Source organism: Eleutherodactylus coqui, chromosome 3, assembly GCF_035609145.1.
Source record: "Eleutherodactylus coqui strain aEleCoq1 chromosome 3, aEleCoq1.hap1, whole genome shotgun sequence".
Lineage (NCBI taxonomy): Eukaryota > Metazoa > Chordata > Amphibia > Anura > Eleutherodactylidae > Eleutherodactylus > Eleutherodactylus coqui.
Genome location: NC_089839.1, coordinates 148,836,898 through 148,857,621, shown reverse-complemented (window position 1 = coordinate 148,857,621; position 20,724 = coordinate 148,836,898). Strand labels below are relative to the sequence as shown.

General features: G+C 41.8%; 1 protein-coding gene across 1 annotated transcript in view; it reads left to right on the top strand.

Annotated features, from left to right (window-relative positions):
* RAC2 (Rac family small GTPase 2) overlaps nucleotides 1–20,724 on the top strand; it is a 93,627-nt gene that overhangs the window by 54,056 nt on the left and 18,847 nt on the right. Inside the window, exons 2-5 of the mRNA XM_066594572.1 lie at nucleotides 1,507–1,578; nucleotides 10,669–10,786; nucleotides 12,737–12,799; nucleotides 18,111–18,270. Coding sequence (XP_066450669.1) covers nucleotides 1,507–1,578; nucleotides 10,669–10,786; nucleotides 12,737–12,799; nucleotides 18,111–18,270 — 413 coding nt within the window. The remainder of the gene's footprint in view (nucleotides 1–1,506; nucleotides 1,579–10,668; nucleotides 10,787–12,736; nucleotides 12,800–18,110; nucleotides 18,271–20,724) is intronic.

The window sequence follows — 20,724 nt, the reverse complement described above, 5'->3', positions numbered from 1 at the left end:
CATTAAAGAATATTATACATAGGTTTACGTCATGAGCGCACGGTTCTTGGTGCAACAGGACATAAACTTAAACTTAAAATTTTAAAATGTCACCACAGTGCCAGATGCAGCGACACTTTAGTGATGGCTGCTAACATAGTTAGCAGCCTCTCACTACTTATAACTGGTGGATTAATCACAGCGGTCCTGCCTCAGTGATCTCTGTAATTGGTAAGTCAGCACCGACTGACAAATCAGAGCGCAGCAGCCCGGGTTCGCACTATTTACATTGCAAGCTCTCTACCCAACCACTGCAGTGTGTTATCAGCGGTTGGAGATGGAGGGCTGAGGAGAGAATTGTGTCCAAAAAAGAAAAAAATATAGTAATCGGTGTATAGATACTGTAGTGTAGTATTCATGTGTGTAGTGTTGTGTAGTATTAGTATAGGTAGTGTAGTGTAGTATTACTGTAGTGTACTATTAGTATAGGTAGTGTAGTGTAGCATTAGTATAGGTAGTGTAGTGTAGTATTAGTGTAGTGTACTATTAGTGTAGGTAGTGTAGTGTAGTATTAGTATAGGTAGTGTAGTGTAGTATTAGTGTAGTGTACTATTAGTGTAGGTAGTGTAGTGTTGTATTAGTATAGGTAGTGTAGTGTAGTATTAGTGTAGTGTACTATTAGTGTAGGTAGTGTAGTGTAGTATTAGTGCAGAGTAGGATTAGTGTAGGTAGTGTAGTGTAGTATTAGTATAGGTAGTGTAGTGTAGTATTAGTGTAGGTAGTGTAGTGTTGTATTAGTATAGGTAGTGTAGTGTTGTATTAGTATAGGTAGTGTAGTGTAGTATTAGTATAGGTCGTGTAGTGTAGTATTAGTGTAGGTAATGTAGTGTTGTATTAGTATAGGTAGTGTAGTGTAGTATTAGTATAGATTGTGTAGTGTAGTATTAGTGTAGTGTACTATTGGTGTAGGTAGTGTAGTGTAGTATTAGTGCAGAGTAGTATTAGTGTAGGTAGTGTAGTGTAGTACTAGTAGAGGTAGTGTAGTGTAGTATTAGTATAGGTAGTGTTTTTTTATACTCCTCCCATAGCCAGGCATCTGTGCTTTCCGTGCCTGCTTGAAACAAGTAAAGAGTGAGAAACCATTCTTAGGCTACATCGACATGTAGCTGAAATTGGATGAAAAAAATCTGTTGCTGATTCACCATCAAATTTATTGTGTGGTCTACTGCAAAATGCACTTGTTATATATAGCAATCGATTGCTAAGCCCTACTATTGTCTGCAGCCCCTCTCACATCCTGAAAAACTGGGTAGCACTGCCACTGTAAACACAGACCGGAGCGAGGGACAGAGCGCCGGTGTGGGATGTTATTGCATGGGGAAGGGGTTGCAAAAAGATCTCACAACTCAGCCAACTTTTTAAAAGTTTGCTTTGTAATTGTCCTGGGCTTTACTGTTAAATAAATAGATGTGTTCTATGTAAAGTGCAATACAGAAACACCATGATGTCTTTGTTTCTCTCTTACAGAGCGGTGGGTAAAACATGTCTTCTCATCAGTTACACAACCAATGCTTTCCCTGGAGAATATATCCCAACTGTGTAAGTACAATTTTTTGCTCTCTGGTTTAGTTGGAGGATACTTGGTAGGAGTATGAAAAAGTCTTTCTCTTTTCATATGGGAGCCTATGACAGAACCAGAGCAGAAAGGAAGCGATTAAAGAAAAAATGTCCTGCACTCAGCGTACAAATTCACCTTTTTATTAGCCAGAGCAAATAGCCATTAACAAACAGTAGCTCAAGCTCTGATGGGCCCAGTCTGTCCATATATTACATGGTCGCCCATTCATTTGAACTCCTGATTTGCAGTTCTACATTTCAGTCATTACAGGGAAAATGCATGATGAGTTTCCTCTGGACATAATAGATGAAAGTTTTTGAAACTGGATCTGTGACGATCAGTTGATGAGCACACTCACTTTTATTTAAAAGTGGACAGATTTAATTAGACAATACCCTTTAAATACATGTAAACACAGAGGGTGGACAAAAATATGGAAACACGGTATGAAAGATTTTAACTATTGACCCCTGCTTGGCTGAGAACCTTCCCACTAAATTTGTGTTTACTTCACCTCTTGCCCTGCTCCGGGTAGCTTTGGGAGCCAGCTGGTAGCAGCAGCTGAGTGGCTCAAACCCCTGACCAATGGAAGCTTGTTGCTCCGGCAGATGTTCACTTCTGCCCGGCAATATCTGTGACATATTACCGCCACTTAAAATCTGTCTCTACATGTCTTATTGAAATATGATTTATAATCCCATGTAACTTAAGGCATGCATTTTGTACGGTGTTTCCATATTTTTGTCCACACCCTTTATATTATTCAGACATGAAATAATATTCACTTTAATCAACCAGTGTACATGCCCATGCCGATGCAAAATGTATCCAAAAACTCATGTATATCAGCATTATCCTTGACAGAACAGTACAAATCTCCCCATGTCACATCTTATGTGTAGCTTGTGCCGCTTGTCCTTTCCTACTTGCACTTTCACAGTTTATCACCGGCCTCCGCTGTGAGTAAATGTAAGATACAAAAAACATAAAGAGTAGAATTTTCTTGTGCTATATTATCAACTGGGCTAAAATGCTGTAATCTGCAGTTGACTGCAAATGCTTTAAGAAAATAGTTTTTCTGACATCTTTCAATAACGTTCTGTCTACAGAGATGTATTTATAGAGCTATTCAGTAGTAATTTCTACTGTGTGTCAGAAAAGTTAAAATGAATCTAAATTTTCAAATTAATGATCCTGTCAAAATCTCTGACAAAAATTGCTGTTTTTTTTTCCTTGTGATCATTTTTTTAGTTCTGGTTTCCTCTAAGACTACCTCATTAATATCTGTCTTTACTGGAAAAATTCTGGATTATCTAATTTATCTACATACATAAGCATTTTCCTTAATATTCAGAATCAATGTAGGGACTTAAAGGCCATTCCAGATGGTAAATCATCCAAGTTAAGGGGACACGTCTTTTTTGTAGCTAGTGTTCACATTTTTATGTTGTTTTATGCATACAGATTTAATTCATGCAATATTGAATATTTTACATTTGCCACTAAATGTCATCAGAACAGAATGTATATTCTGGACTGGTAGAACATTGTAAAAGGCATCTCACCCGGGGCAAAGCTATAGGGGATGCAGAGGTTGCAGTTACTACCGGGCCCTGGAGACTTAGAAAGCTCAAAGGCCCCTCTATCATAGAATAAAGCACCAGTATTATAAATGGCACATGGATGGTTGAGGGGGCATGTTACAGATTTTGCATTGGGGCCTCTACCTAATCTTTTATGATTCCAGCAATGAACCCGCCTGCTAGTGCTGTATCGATGAGCTTCTTAAGAGACCCAACGATGAAGAGGAAACTTGTGGGTGGGCCCCCATGCAGAACTTCTAAATCCGGGCCCACGAGCCTTTAGCTCCGTCTCTGCATCTCACTTTACAGTTTACTGTGACACCGAATGTAATCACCTGATTATTACTAGCAAGCAGAGAATTGATGACAAAATTACAGGGCAGTTTTATGGCCGAAGCAAGATAAGCAGCCTTCACACCGACAACATTATAGTACACATGTCAGACAACATTATAATACACATGCCAGACACGATGCCCGTGGCCCAAATCTAGACCGCCACCTTGTTTTATGTAGCCTGCCATCCATATATTAAGACTTAAAGGGGTTATCCAGGCAGCACCCGCAATGATACACTGGTTTCCGAGTGGAATCCACTGTTCTGACCCCTGTGTAGCGGCTGGCACTTGTAATTGGAAGCCAGGGTCAGAGCGTTTCTGCTTCGACCCCAGTGTATCCTGGTGGGCATTTCCTGGATAACCCCTTTAAAGGAATTCTACTCTCCCCACCTGTATCCGATCCAGCGACGAAGTGTAAAGTCTGTGATCACCGTCATCTGTGGCGAAGTGGGAGATCAAAGGTCACAGACTCAGCGGTGTGTCACCATACAAACAGCAGCAAGGCCAGTGTCACATGGGTGTAAGCATATTGCGTATTTGCATGCCCGTGTGTGTTTTTCTGTACTTTTTGAGTGCATATTTGCAAATCGTGTACATGCTCCCATCATTAAGATGGGCAATTACTGTAATTGGTTCACAATGCACTCTTTCCCTGTGCAAATGCAGGTGCAAAATACACTTATGTGAACGCATCCATTGAAATCAATGGGTTCTACTCATTGCATATTGCAAGTGCAATTGTTTTGTGCATAATGTGCTCGCAAGTAAATTTGTATGAATCCAGCCTAAGGCTTTATTCACATGAGCGTATATCGTCCGCTGTTTTCACGGCAAGCCGATATACGCTACCATCTCATGCATTGGATTCCAATGCATCAGATCACACGGGCGTATTCCCGTGGCGTAGATGTGCCCAGCCGGCCAATATAGCACTGGGTGCTTTTACGCCGGGCAGGAAAGATAGTCCTGCAACTAACTCTCCGGGCCGGAATACAGTGGCTGCATAGACTCCTATGGGAGCCTTTGACAGCTGCCGGAGAAGGGAGGGAGTTTAACTGTGTGCCCCGTCCTGAGAGCCAGTGAGGGGGGGTGGAAGGGGGAGACAGCTTAGCAGAGTCATTAACGGGTCATTACAAATAAGGCGTCTTCACATGAGCATATCTGCGCACGTTTTTGCATGCGCAAAATCTGCGCACACTTATCAAAAAGAACAGAACCCAATAATCTCAATGGGTTAATTCCCATAATCCTGTTTTTTGCACTTACAAAAAAATAGATCCTACTCTATCTTTCTGCGTTTTGCACAGCAAAATTGTGATAGAAGTCTATGGCAGGTGGGCAAATACGCAAGGGGAGGGGTGAAACACTGCACAAAATGCAGGAAAAGAAGACAGCTGGCCTTTATTAGGCTTTAATAGCCATTCTATTCCACGGAAAGGGTGCTTGTGAACTGGCCCTACGTGCAAAAATTACAGTAATATGTGCAGGTATGTGTGCAAACCTTGATTATAGCCCTATCCAAACCCCATCCATGCGCAAATACACTGAGGCAAGCAGATTTATGCAAACGCTCATGTGAAGCTGCCCTTAGTGTGATACAATGAAGAATGGTAAGAATATGCTGAGAGTTGTCACGCACCAGAAGGCTGCAGACCTTATATGTGATCACAATACTGATGAGACACAATACACATTGGCATTCAGTGATCTTCCTCCTTGTCCACTATTTAGCTCAGCTCTAATAGAACAGAGTTGTGATCTGTGTCTATAGTTTAGCTACTGTGCCTAATTTGAAGTAGTCTAAAGGCCCATTTAGACACAACAATTATCACTCAAAATGCACTTAAAAGCCGTCTTTTGAGCGATAATCGTTGTGTGTAACTGCATTCACATCGTGCAGTTCTCGTTAAGCCGTCGCTTATCGTTGTCTTTCAGCGTGCTGAAAGACAATGATGAGTCTTATCAGGAATTCACAGCAGGATACAGCTGATACTATTGCTTCAGCTGTATCATGCTCCCTGAACACAGGCGCGGTATGAAGAACACAGCTGTCCAGCTGTGTTCTTCATACGGCGCTCGGAGCGCTCGACTATATAACAGCCAGGTTCTCCAAGCAGGAAACAGCTGGAGGCAGAAGGCAAGTGGCCCCGCTTGTCTTCTGCATCCTCCGCTTGGAATGCCCAGCTGTATAACAGCCGGCCGCTCCAAGCGGGGAAGAGCTGGATGCAAAAAACAAGCAGCCCCATTCGTCTTCTGCATCCTCCGCTTGGAGCTCTCAGCTTTATAACAGCCGGGCGCTCCGAGCGGGGAACAGCTGGATGCAGAACACAAGCGGTCCCATTCGTCTTCTGCATCCTCCGCTTGGAGCGCTCAGCTTTATAACAGCTAGGTGCTTCAAGCGGGGAAGAGCTGGATGCAGAAGACAAGCGGCCTCGCTTGTCTTCTGCATCCTCTGCTCAGAGCGCAACGTTTGAATGATCACCTTGCACTGTAAATGGACACAATGATTATTGCTCAAAAGACATCGTTGTGTCTAAATGAGCCTTAAGACATATCACCTTTGTCATACAGAAAGCTCCATAATAGCCTGTGGGCACTATATTGCTGCTTTATACAACTTGATGGTTGTGTGAATTGGTAATGTGGATAAGGTGACCGTGAACAATACAGCAGTGCTAACAATTGTACTTTATCCAATTGAGGAATAAGATGGACCATGGTACACTGAAACAATTGGGACACTGAAGCAGTAAGTGTAGCAATTTGGCAATCTTTATTTGGGCAACCTGTGTCAGCATTGAACCAATGCCTTTCTCTGGCCACTACTATATTACACAATCAACATGCCTAAAGGGGTTGTGCATTGTTACAGCAGTGATGAACAATAGTAGAACAGCAAGGGGCTTCTGCCAGAGAACCCCGCTGATGAGCTGTTCTCTAGGCCAGTGTGCTTGGGCACTGAGCTGATTTCTGCAGGAAGTAGATGACTGTTCTCACTGCAGTGGACAGGCTTGGTATTGCAGCCAAAGTTCCCATTGAAGTAAATTGAAACTATGCCTGTAATACCAAGCCCGTCCACTGCAGTGAGAATGGAGCTGTCTGCTTCCTGCAGAAGTCAGTTCGGTGCACAAGCACACTGGTCTGGAGAACAGCTCAACAGAGGGGGTCGCGGTCGGTAGATTGCCATCAATCTACTATTGATGGTCTGCCACAAGAACAGTCTATCAATCATTTATAACTTGACAACTCATTTAAATGATTTTTAAAAAGACAGCAAAAGGGCTAGAGTGTGACATCACTCATCCTAATAAACAGATTTCTATGAATGAACCGACCAAATGGAAAGCAGTAAAAACAACAATAGTAACAAAGTATAGTAATTAAAAACAAGAGGATATGGTGTCCGTTACAGAAGTAAAAAAATGTTCCATTACGTAATTGCAAATCTGAATTCAAATGATTAGGACAAATAATGTCTCTAGCAGCAGTGTAAAAATCGTACTGTAGCATGTGAGAAATTAATAAGGACCAAATGAAGCAATTAGGATGGAAAAAATAAATGCAGTTATAAGAGATGTAATAATAAACGATTAAATCATAGTAAATGAATGGATAATTTCGTAGATACAGGAGATGGTAAATGCATAAGATTAGGAGAGATAATAATTGGTTATGAAAATGAGTTAATAATAATAATAATCAAAGTGATAAAATATCATTAGAGCAACTAATTCAACAGCTCAGAGACAGCAAAACAATTCAAATATAATGTCCAGAAATAATGGTCTTAGTATTAATAATAAACCTAATAATAAAAACCAATTAATTATCACAATCAAGGCAATTATTATACCTGAGATACACAACCAGTGCAATGGCTGGGACAAGAAAGAGAGGAGTGGAAAAAAAACTAGGGGGGGGGGGAGGGATTGTATAGCAAAATATCAATATTTGCAGATGACACAAAACTATCTCAAGAGAGGATGCAAGGCAGTTACAAGAGGATAAGTTGAGGGCTTGAAAAGTGGCAAATGAGGTTTAGCACTGATAAATGTCAGGTTCTGCACATGGACAGAGGAAATACATGTCACCATTACATACTGAGGCTTCTTTCGTGTGAGCACATATCAGACGGCCGTTTTCACGGCCGGCCGATATACTCTACGTTGGGGGTAAAAAATCTAGTGAACGGGCGCACAAATCAAACATTTGTGCGCCCGTTCATATGGCCAGGTGAGGCCAACGCAAATGCGCCAAGCTCACCTGGCCATCGCCCATTTCCCCTCCTTCCCCATCACAGGCTTACCTCTCGTTCCCCACTGCTCGTTCTGTGCAGTGGGAGGGGGTGGGATAGAGGCGGAACTAAGCACCGGCCCGCTCCGCCTCCTCCCATTGATGGATATGGACAAGGGGCGGGGAGAGGGTGGGTGCTTAGCTCCGCCCACATCCCACCCCTTGCCCACTGCCATCAATTTGAGGAGGCGGAGTGTGCCGGTGCTTAGCTTCACCCCAACTCGCCCCCTTCCATTGCACAGAACAAGCGGGTAGAACCTAGAGGTGAGCCTGCACGGGGGTGGGGGGGAGAACGGAGGAAGAGAGTTTAGCAGCCATGCTGCTAAACTTCCTCCCACCTACGGCTGCTTCCATGGACTCTCATAGTAGCCCATTCAGCGGCAAACGTATTCCGGCCCAAAACATAGTTCCAGGACTATCTTTTGGGCCCGACGTAAAAACGCCCGGTGCCATATTGGCATTTTTACCTCTCAGAAGTACGCCCATGTGATCTGATGCATTGGAATCCATGAAAACATACGGCCGATATGCGCTCATGTGAAAGAAGCCTTAATGGGAAACCACTGGGTAACACTGACGTGGAAAAGGACTTGGAGGTTTTAGTTAACTGTAAACTTAACTGGAGCAACCAGTGTCAGCCAGCTGCTGCCAAGGCAAATAGGATCATGGGGTGCATCAAAAGAGGTCTAGATGAATAACCAGAGAGAAAAGGGCATTGTAATCTACAGTGATTCCCACTTTAGGACTCATTCAGACAAGCAATTTTTATTGCACACCCATGTGCGCAAAAAATTTGCACTGCACGAATGTGCAAAATGTGCCTGACCAAAGCTCCATGCCCATTGCTTCCAATGGGGCCAACCCCATTGAAAACATACGGAGAAGATCGTGATCCTCTGCCACAGCTGTGACAGCTGTGACAGCTATGGCAGGGGACCATGGGGATGAGGGAATCCCCTGCCACAGTTGTTACAGGTGTGGCAGAGGACCGCGATGTTCTCCCATTGCTTTCAATGGCACCAGCACTGCTGCCGCCTCATTGAAAGCAGTGGGATGCAGGCAACCACCACAGTGATTTTCGGGGAAGGGCTTGAAATATAAGCCCTTCCCTGATAATAAGCCCAAGCTGCTGGTAAAAAAAGTATATATATACATCACCTCTCCGGCACTGTCCAGCTTCGGTGTGTCTTCTCCCTGGTTCCCGGCACTCTTCTGAAGTACATTCTCCTGGATTGGATTTAAAGATTCCCGCCTCCAGAAAGGGTCTGATTGGCTGAGTGCTGTGTCCAAACAGAGGCAGTGCTCAGCCATTGAATGACATCTGATTGGTCACAGCTCTCGGCTAATCAAAGCCAGCACTCAGCTGTCATTCAATGGCTGAGCGCTGCCTCTGATTGGACACAGAGTTCAGTCAATCAGACCCAGTGCTTTCTGGAGGCGGGGATTTCTAAAATTCCTGGCCATGAGAACATACTTCAGAAGAGTCTCGAGAGTGTCGAGGAGCCAGGGAGAAGACACGCCTGAGCTGGACAGCATTGGAGAGGTGATGTATATATTTTTTTTATTTTTCAAGCATCTTGGATTTATTTTCAGGGAAGGGCTTATACTCAAGTTCTTCCCCAGAAAACACTATGGGGGTTTCTTTGGGAGAACATACGATGAGGGGACTGCAGTGGGGATTTTTCATCCCCGTTGCAGTCCCCTCATCACTGAACACTGTTACAGTGTTGTCACAATGATGAGGGGACTCCCTGTAACATCACCCAATGTTACACGCAGCACAGACCTTGCCGGTGCATGCATGTCCTATCTTTTGCAGGTGCGAGAATTTTGCGCCTGTAAAAAACGAACATGTGAATTCTGCATAGGGAACCAATGGTTCTAATAGATGCAATATTTTGTGTGCACATAGGTGCGCACAAAAAAACGCTTATTTGACTTCGGCCTAAGACGGTTTTCAAGGGACCTAGCAAATTAAATGTCAAGTGGAAAAACTTATTAGGCCTTCTTAAGACATAATGGTAATACATAAAATAAACTTCTTAAGTGGGAAATGGCAAAACAATTACCATTGAAGGCGACAACAATATTTGATTGGTTAAAGTGTCTTTAATCCAGTGCAATGAACAGTACTTTGTACATGAAATAGTTCAACAACAGAATACAGAACACTGCGCAGAGGCTACAGAAGTGACAACACTGCAAACAGTTTAGTCTTCCTTCATGAACTCATCCAGTGTGGTTTGTCTTCCTTTATTTTCAAACAAATCCACCGTGTAGTCCTCCAGTGCTGACAGGCTTCTCATTAGGGGGTACAGAAGTTGACGTAAACTATGTAGTGACCTGAAGTATGGCACTACAAGAAAGCACTTGTAGTGCTTTCAAGCTAAGATCCAAGCTAAGATCCACAGTCATAACTACTTTTCTTTGAAAAGAGGTGGTGATGTTAGTGAGAGTTTATTAGGAGATGTGACCAGAACAGAGTTAAATTAGTGTAATCATAGCACTCCAGGGCAAAAGCTTGAGGAGCTTGGAGAATACTAGGTACTGGCCAACAGGACGTTCTGCTCCCATTGGTTCACCTGACCTAGGAGGTGAAAAAAGCTCCCAGATTGTTCAAGGGGCTCTGTAAATACAAAATAGAGAGTTACTGCTGGTATTCCCTCATATCTACCCCAGTAACCTACACATTGGGGAGACGTTTATTCTTTACCTACTATTGTCTTTTGACAACATTATCAATGCCTAAGAATTTCGAATTTTCTAATCTTTTATCTTGTATTTCCATATAATCCTGATAAACTAATGAAGAAATAGTATAAATAAAAAAAGACTAAATAGCTTCATTTTGTAACAGGTTCGATAACTACTCAGCTAATGTCATGGTGGACAGTAAACCCGTGAACCTTGGATTATGGGATACAGCAGGGCAGGAGGACTATGATCGCCTAAGGCCACTTTCTTATCCACAGACTGTGAGTATTCTTAGGTGATAATATATTGGACAATCACTTTTGCAGGGACGCATGATAGATAATTATTCAGAAATTGCAAAATTGCCAAAGAGGACTTTTTTTTAACCAAAATTTAAATATGGAAAAAGCCGCCATAGCCCCTACCAACAAATTTTGTTATATTTTTTCTTGTATGTCTTTTTTAAAACAGATGTGTGAAAAGTGTTTGAGTGTCATGTTAGTTATTTCCTACAGGGGAAAATCACATGCATCTTGTGACTGACTACTGGAAAAACTTACAGCTATATTGGAGACTTCTGCTATAACATGCCGTTTTCACATTTTTAATGACAGTAAAGAGTGTTTTTATGTTTTTTCTGTAGTTTGCCTTGAAACCCCTGATTAGAGATGAGCGAGTATACTCGCTAAGGCACATTACTCGATCGAGTAGTGTCTTAGCCGAGTATCTCCCCGCTCGTCTCTAAAGATTCGGGGGCCGGCGGTGGGCGGGGAGCGGCGGGGGAGAGCGGGGAGGAACGGAGGGGAGATCTCTCTCTCCCTCTCTCCCCCCCTGCTCCCCGTCGCAACTCACCTGTCACCCGCGCCGGCCCCCGAATCTCTAGAGATGAGCGGGGAAATACTCGGCTGAGGCACTACTCGCTCGAGTAATGTGCCTTAGCGAGTATACTCGCTCATCTCTACCCCTGATGTTACCTGAACAAGAATTCCCCATTAACTGCTAGAAAAGGATATCCAAGTAAAAAAGGCTATTTTATAGTTTTATTAAGGATGGTTAAGCCAGTGCTCACATTATTAAAAGCTTATTTGTCATCTTAAGAGCAGTCTGTGACCTAATAATTTGGGGTGGTTGTTTCATGAAGGAAAGCCCAGTTCATATGCCTTAGTATGGCATATGGATGTGACAGAGAGGGGTCCCTCACTTGGCATTCCCTCGCCATAAGCCAGTATGGAGAGCCGCTCTTGCTCTAGCAGTTACAAGCCATCTTTGTGTAAGGGGTCCCAAACAGCATGTTTCAGGCTCTCTTGGTTTTCTGGGTCGAATATCAGCCTGATGGACATGGGGCGCAGGAGTTGCCATTCATGAACCAACAATACTTCCTTAACTGTAAACCACTCTGCCAAGATCAAGAGCCTGTATGATAATCAGAGCCCTGGATCAGTTGCCTGGGATGGGCAATAAATTATAATTATCTTACTAAAAGTCTTTAGGTTCACTCTACTCTCAGATGACCAGAGACGAATCTCTTTCAGGCCAGCTGGCGTGGGTTCAGCATTGTTGAAGGGAAAGAAATGGAGGAACTGCACCGTCAGCTTTACAGGTGTAATGTCTTTCTCTGACAGGCCTGTAACTTTTTTCTTAGAGGACATTGTCCATAGGACTGTGGCTGCTACACTGCAGCACAAATTAGGATAGACTCCCTTTTCTCCTCATTTACAGTTTAGTTGCTCTCTACACAATCTGCAAGTTTCTCAATGGCTGTGTCTCTTTCACCCAGAGAGAACCATCCTTATTACTGTATCTGCGACACTGCAGTACACCAGGAGAAACTCCTACTTCAACCTCTGTCCTGCATCAAATACCTCTCCTAACACCTTCCTTTTCAACTCTGTTCCTCTAGTCCTGCCCCTTTTAAAGAGACAGTAGCATTATAAAGAAAACAATGTCATGCTATCATTAAAGAGTGATAAACCATACCCTCCTTATACTTATATTATACGGACAGCTATTTATCTACATGGCTGGCTGCAGCTTCCCTTTGCAAAATCAGCTATTTGCTGGGGATGTAAAGAGCAAAACTCTGCCTTGTGTCTCATGTGAGACAACCACTTTATGTTAGTTAAACTACCATTTAATGTGCCAACTTGGGTGTAGGTAATTTTCATATACTTAATCGACTTCTACAGGAACTTTCACATTAAATAATAATACTTGTACTTTTCTTCTTGTAGGATGTTTTCCTCATATGTTTTTCATTGGTGAGTCCAGCATCCTATGAAAATGTGCGGGCAAAGGTGAGAACTTTTATTCATTCACTTATTAACAAGTACTGAGTAATACCTCATTTATGAAATGCAAGAAATAGAGTCTAGTGCAAGCCAATATATAGATACTGTGCAGCAGAGCTGGTAGATGTTTAGGAATATGGTCCAGGCAAATCCTTTATGTTAAATGAAGCACAATTTACCTCGGCACTCAAAATGATGTTTATGTTCAACCAAATTATCTCTTTGAGAGATTCCTATCCAGACTTCATAAACAATTTTCTTCACAAGGAAAACTTTATTGTATTCAGAAGACTTAAAATTCAAAGCAAACTCATCAAGAAAATCTTGTAGCACAATAAGTAATGGGTTTTGCAATTTTTTTTACTTTTCTGGGACAATTTGTCATGATTCATTTACCCCTTAAATACCAGAGTATTTCAGTCCTACATAATCAAACACTTTTTAGTAATTTCATGCATGTGGTGGTCCCATTTTTCTCGGGCTGTCAAAATTATATTTTCAGTTGTTTTTTGCCTCCGTGACATATAGAGCTGTTTTTAGTAGCAATTTCACAGATTTTTTTTTCAGTTTTTTTAATTAGGGGTGATATGTATAAAAAAAATAATTAAATTTAATTTAGCTTTACTATATTAATTTTAAAGCTAAAGTATAGTAATGACATATGACTATGATGACAGTTTAGGTTGGCGTGGGCAGTGGGTGTTTTTTCTTTTTTTATATCTTTGTATTTTATTCTAGAATTTTTTTTAAAGATCTATGTCCTCATGATATCATATATATATAACACTTCTGGGGGACATTCACAGCCATTTTTTTTCTTTTATTTTACAAGTTTCGACTATAGCTGGGGCATTCATAGGAGCAGCATCTGTAGGAGGCCCAATTACAGGGAAAAACATCCCCCTATAGTGACAATAGTCACTGGCAGAGTTGATCTGGGTTTCTTAAGACCCAGAAGCTCTACCATGCCAAGTGGTCCACAGCGATCACGTGATCACCAGATCCAATACAGGAAATGGTACTGCCGCTCCCTCTATTCACTTCATAGCATTGATTGAACACTATTATGCCTGAAGAATAGAAGGCAGAAGCTGTGCTAAACTACTTCTGTCTTCTCCTCATGGTCCTCAGCTGTCTCCTACAGTTGAGCACCCACCCTGCTCCTGCTAGATTACAGAAGCAGGAGCTTTAAACATATGCCATATTTTTACTATGGTGTGGAATTAAAGCCCAGAACCAAGCATTGTATTTTGGGTCTAAAATGGGTTAAAACATCTTCTATGCTTATTACAACTATACAATCATATTAAAAAAATAGATACAAAAAATTTGCTTTCAAACTGTAATGTTATGTAGGACACTTAGATAAAATTAAGGTTTTCTTATTTTTAAAACTTATCACAATCTCAGGATTTTGAGTGCTGATTGTAGGTATATGTTGCTGATATTTTTTTAATACAGGCTTTTATAATTGTGACTATAATCTCAGGGAAATTAAAAGGGAGTGAATGTGTTCTGCATCCTCTACCAACCAGACACGACTGTATATTCATTTTCTATAGATTGTAATATGGAATAATCAATGCTTACTGATTGATTATTCTTGAGTATAGTTGTCTGCGCCATGTTATTGAATGATTCTTCTCACTTTCAGCTTTTTTGATCAGGTGATAAAGATTTTGTTTAAATCGTAATCAGCCTTTCAACAATATCAGAATTACAGATTTTAATAATTCAGTAGAGAATATTGCCCGTGGCCATGAGGTTGCAAGTAATAATTTTTCATTTTCCCCCAGCTTTACATAGAAGAATCTCAACAATGGTTCATCCATGACAGTCTATGCCTCCTTTAACGCATTCAGTCCATTTTACTTTAAAATGTTTTTTACAGATGGATGATAGTAAGAGATGGTAATTCAGTTATTGGCCGTTCCAGACTACAAGGAAGCTACATAATCATATTTTCTATTTGATTCCTTGAAAGATGTCTTCTGTAAGGGACTGTTTATGTGACATTTAGGTCTGTTTCCATCATTTTATACAGGTCTTTATTAACACAAGGTTTAAGGTTGTTCGATAATGCACCAGTCATTATCTTGGTAAACCTTGGACATGAAAATGTTACGTGCAGTCACTTTAAGACATTGATAATAATAATAATCGTTATTTGTAAAGCGCCAACATATTCCGCAGCTCTTACATAGACAGGGGGAATATAGAAAGACAAAGCACAAAAATTACAGAACCACGGTTACATAGTAAATGCTGCGGAGAGGTCGAGGAGGATCAGTAGGGATTAATCACCCCTTGATTTGGTTGTCAGTAGGTCATTGGATACCCTTGAAAGGGCAGTTTCTGTCAAGTGTTGGGGTCGGAAGCCAGACTGTAGGGGGACGAGGAGAGAGTTCTCTGATAGATAGCTTACAAGACGGGAGTAAACTAGGCGTTCGATTAGTTTGCAGATGAAGGGGAGGTTAGAGATGGGTCCCTAGTTGGCAGCATCAGTCACGTCAAGATAGGCCTAGTGCAAAGATTTCATCATTTTCCCTCTTCTCCGGTAAATTTTTGTACCCTCTTTTTGAAAAAGGAAAGAGTTAACCACCACAGCATAAAAGAGAACTGAATAACTTGGTGTTAGAGCAATCTTAGCCCCAATTTTACCATAACAGTAGATCGCCAATAAATTGATCAGATGTCCTCAAGCAGTGCTCAGTCTTAGAATCCATCATGCAGCTCCTTAGTCAAAGTTGCCTCTCAGGATGCCTTCCAGATATCCAAATGTAGTCCTTACACCAGAAGCGTCTAGAGTGCCTGTCACTGCATTGAGGAATTGACCTGTGAAGTTGATAGCAGCACACAGTGCCCAAGGTCCAGAGGTGAGGCCCCATGTTGATCTATGAACTGAGATGACAGGTCCATGGGTAACATGCTACATGGCCTATACTGCTGTACCTGTGTTCTTTATGAAAAGGGAAGAAGAGGGTGAAGAAAAGAGGAGACCTCCTCTGTAATATGCAGAGCAGTGAGAAGGATGGAAGTATGGTACTCATACTGCAAGGGAGCCCCATAGAGATGCACTTTTTTCTATGGATAAAGTGATCCTGCATGCAATGTTTTTCTACCAGAAGCAAACAATGCTGGCAATCCCAATCAGACATCCGATACAGTCCTCCAGCAATTACACGTGTCCACCCTTACTTTTCTGTGAATTTCTCAAAGGAATCTAATTTCTCACAATGCAAATGTGATACATTCTCCTGCGGTCATATATAGCATAAACTATATATGGCAGAATAAATATACATTTGTTTTTCAAAGTTGGTCATCTCATGCTACTTATCTTGGGATATATTCACCCAAAAGGAAAAATAAGGAAGGACATATGAAGTCAGTTTGTCAATGGATGCAATGATTGGACAGAAAACATCAATTGTTTCTGTCATTTATCTCATTGAATTTAATGTTAATATTTAAGAAATTAAAAAGGTGTCCATGAAAATTAAGATTTGTCTTCAGTAGAGATGAGCGAGCACCAAAATGCTCGGGTGCTCGTTACTCGAGTCGAACTTTCAGTGATGCTCGAGAGTTCGTTTCGAGTAACGAACCCCATTGAAGTCAATGGGTGACCCGAGCATTTTTGTATATCGGCGATGCTCGCTAAGGTTTTCATTTGTGAAAACCTGGGAAATTCAAGAAATTGATGGGAACGACACAGAAACGGATAGGGCAGACAAGGGGCTACATGTTGGGCTGCATCTCAAGTTCCCAGGTCCCACTATTAAGCCACAATAGTGGCAAGAGTGAGACACCCCCCCCCCCCCCCCGCACTGTCAGCATAAAGATCGCTCTCCTCTGCCACAGCTGTAACAGCTGTGGCAGAGAAGAACGATGTTAGCCCATTGAATTCAATGGAGCCGGCAATACAGCCGGCTCCATTGAAAGCAATGGGCTGCCGGCGATCACGGGATGAATTGTCGGGAAGGGCTTAAATATATAAGCCCTTCCCTGCAATTCATCCGGAAATGTGTAAAAATAAAAAATATATATATATACTCACCTGGTCCCGGCAGACGGAGTTCAGCGCGGCCGGCGGCAGTCCTCCTGAACTGCTCTGAACAGCTGTGAGTAGTATTCAGCAGCCGGGGATTTAAAATCCCCGCCTGCTAAATGAGCTGCCTCTGATTGGTCACAGCCTGACCAATCAGAGGCAGATCTCACTCACACACCCATTCATGAATTTATGAACGGGTGAGTGACTGCTGCCTCTCAATTTATGAACGGGTGAGTGACTGCTGCCTCTCATTGGCTCAGCGGGACCAATCAGATTGGTCCCTGCGCTGAGCCAATGAGAGGCAGCAGTCACTCAAATAACGAGCACCCGAGTAACTTGGTGCTCGCCCATCTCTATTGATGACCTATCCTAAAGATAGGTCATCAATAGTATTTTCCCCTGAAAACCCTTTTTTAAGTAGCATTTTTTGTGGAATTTGGAAAAATACACTTGTTAAATTAGCTGTGAGGAGCTATTTAAATTGTTCTTGTTTTGATTGGGTTTTTTAAAACAACTGAAAGTGTGTAAATTTGACAAATAAACCTAATTTGCAATGGGGGTTGAATAATTTTGTTTGCAACTGTACATGTCTGCAGCAATTGTGTAGACATATATTCAGTGCATACCCACAAGTGACTTTCCCTAATAGATACGAAGACCTTTCTCCCACTTGGCTCGGATGCTGTCAAGATCAACCCATTTATTGCCTTTGTTACAATCTGTGGATTCCTTTGCAATGTTGTTTATTTTGTCCAAATGAACAAAAGAAACACATGATACCATCATAAAAATTAGAATTAGTAGGTCAGTCAGTGCTCCAAGGATATATAAAAATCAGTGTTTTGATTAAGCCGTTAGACGCACCCCAATGGAGTGCTATTACTGGCTTCCATGGATATTGAATTTTTATATTTCCTTTGAGCATTTGCACTATTACCTAGTAATTTGTATAATAGTGCTTGAGCAAGCATAGTCTTGAGATGGCTAGAGAGCTACTTCTCTGTGACTTGACAAATAAGGTGTTTCAGCTGAAGGTAAGTTTGCGAGCTTATAAACTAACAAATTTGAAAAAATCAAGATGTCAGCATTTTCTATGTGATTGTTGTAGTAAGATTGGTTTCTCTTACTGAGAACAATCACATTTTGCTCTATTAGCTAACACTGTACCAAACTTTTAGCATTTTCCATTTAACAAGCTATTTTAGCTATAAGAGTTCATGGAATATTTACTCAATGAATAGTCTAACCTTCTGTCACCCTTTACAGTGGTTTCCAGAAGTCAGACACCATTGCCCAAGCACCCCAATAATCCTTGTTGGAACCAAGCTTGATCTCCGTGATGACAAAGAAACTATTGAGAAGCTTAAAGAAAAGAAGTTGTCCCCGATTTCTTACCCACAAGGCTTGGCTCTAGCCAAGGAAATTGGTAAGTTTCTACTCTGAAAATGGACTGAATGAACATTGTGTCGCTAACTAAAGCTGTGAATATTATTAGCTATCTATAAAGCTCTAGCAACTTCCATGGTACTTTAACCCTTTCCAATCCAATTTGTATCCTGGTTTTCCTAGGGGATTTACTCTTTTCCTGCCATTATATAACAACTCTATATGTTGGCTAAAGCCATTACTGCATGAGGTGACACGTTGGATAGGCTCCAACAGCAGAGAGGCTGGCAATATACAGTAAGAGAACCCGGATGGATGTCTTCCAACATCAGAGCTGTACAGCCTTAATTCATAATGTCTTCAGATGTCAGACAGTGGATTGGAAAGGGTTAATATAGCACAATATTTAAAGGGTTGTCCCACGAAAATATCCACAAGATAAGTGATAAATATCTGACTATTGGGTATATGACTGCTGGGACCCCTACTGATCATGAGAAAATGGACCCAGAGTTTTCTTAAATAAATGGAGTGATGGTCACATGTGCACCCTACCATACTACTCCATTTATTCTTATGGGACTGCCAGAGATACCATAGCCCAGTAAAAGCGCTCACTAGTATTAAGCAGTCCCATAGAGATAAATACAAAGGTAGAGTACACACAGGGGAAGGAGTGAGGACCTCTAAACATGCTAGGTGGTGGTGGTAAGTCATGCCTTATGGTCTTTAATACCTAGCACAGGAACAGAGACACAATTGCAGTTTCTTCGTTTTGCAGTGTTGAACCTAAAAGCAGTCACCTGCTATGTCAGTAAAGTACTACAGATAATGAGACACTCATTTGGGCCACAAAAATGGAAACAATTTGGTGTTTCACAAGACAAAAAGTAGATGTAACCAATCATGAGACTTCACAAATGCAGGGCATACAGGGGCGTAGCTAAAGGCTCATGGGCCTGGGTGCAAAAGTTTATCTTGGGGCCCCCCGACTTCTCTTAATCCCTTAACGCAGAGGTGTAACTTGAAGCCCCTGGGCCCCAATGCAAAACCTGTAACACGGTCCCCAACTATAATGCTTTATTCATAGTACTAGGCTCTCTATATGGAGAGGATAGGCCTTATGAGCCCCCTAAGGCTCCTGAGCCTGGGTGCAACCGCATCCCCTATAGCCATGCCAGTGAGGTTATAGTCAAAAAAACTGACTCAGCATGATATCTCAATACTGGTGCTCTATATTGAAATAACAATAGCGTACTTGAATAGGAAGGCATGGATGCTCTACAAAATGGTATGACAAATGAACCCCTTGGTGCCCCAAAACATGAATTTAAATTCTGTGTTGTGGCTCCTGTAAAGGATAAAGAGGAAAATCCAATTGCAAAGTTGAAGAGTAGTGTGTGAGAAGCAGAAATCCACTTTCCAAATCTCTAAGTCCCATGGGTCTGCTGCTATGACTGAACTAAGGAAGGTGTACTCAAAGTGGCCTCCTCCTGCTATGATACATGCATGGAGCAGTTTGACAATTTAGTCCAGGCCTGATCTAATTATTGCGGGGCCGTATTAGTTAACGGCAAAGCGCAGATTCAGTGCATGTGCAATACAAATTGCTAGTAAGAGCACAACCCAGTCAGAAGACAATGCAAATTTCAGTATGTGTGTTGGAATTTGGTGTGATCACTTTATTGGACCAGTGTTCGTTCTAGGGACTGTCAATGTGGACCAGTACCTATATCTTCTGCAGAAAATGGTTATGACTCCCTGGATGGTCTGCCCCTATTATAGCAGAAGGAGGCCACTTTGAGTATGCTTTCCTTAATTCAGTTATAGCAGCTGTTCCATGGAACTTAGAGAGATGCAGCAGTGTGCTACTGGAAACCCAACAGAACCACATGTCCCAGGAGCATAACATGACAGAGCATACGTATAGGAATGCTATGGATTTTTCATGTTTAAAAAGTCCAACATACAGGGGGTGGACAAAAATATGGAAACACCATACAAAATGCATGACTTAAATTACATGGAATTATAAATCATATTTCACAATACTACCACTGCATTTTAACAATATCAAAAAAGGCAGCTCAGTGCTAATGATTAAAATCCTATGCGGATCCCTCTAATGGTCCGGGATCCATACATGTGTACTACAGCAGAGAAAGTAGGCAGTGCTGTAGTTGTTGCTGTAACAGCATCAACACGTGGTAAGCGTCATTTGTCTTTGAGACAACATTCTGCGCAGTAGTGAGGGAATCATGGCAGAGCTGATGGAATTCCAACATGGGGAAATTGATGGGGCCCGTATGGTGGGTGGCTCTGTAACACGAGGCACAGTAGCCAACATTATGACCGCATACAGTAAGACTGGAAAAAATGCATCCAACAAACACCAGCATGGACGGAAATGTGTGCTGAGTGACAGAGACAGACCTAGGGTTGTGATGAAAAAGAGGCAGACTACAGCTTTAGTGTTTGGCGTTTCCATATTTTT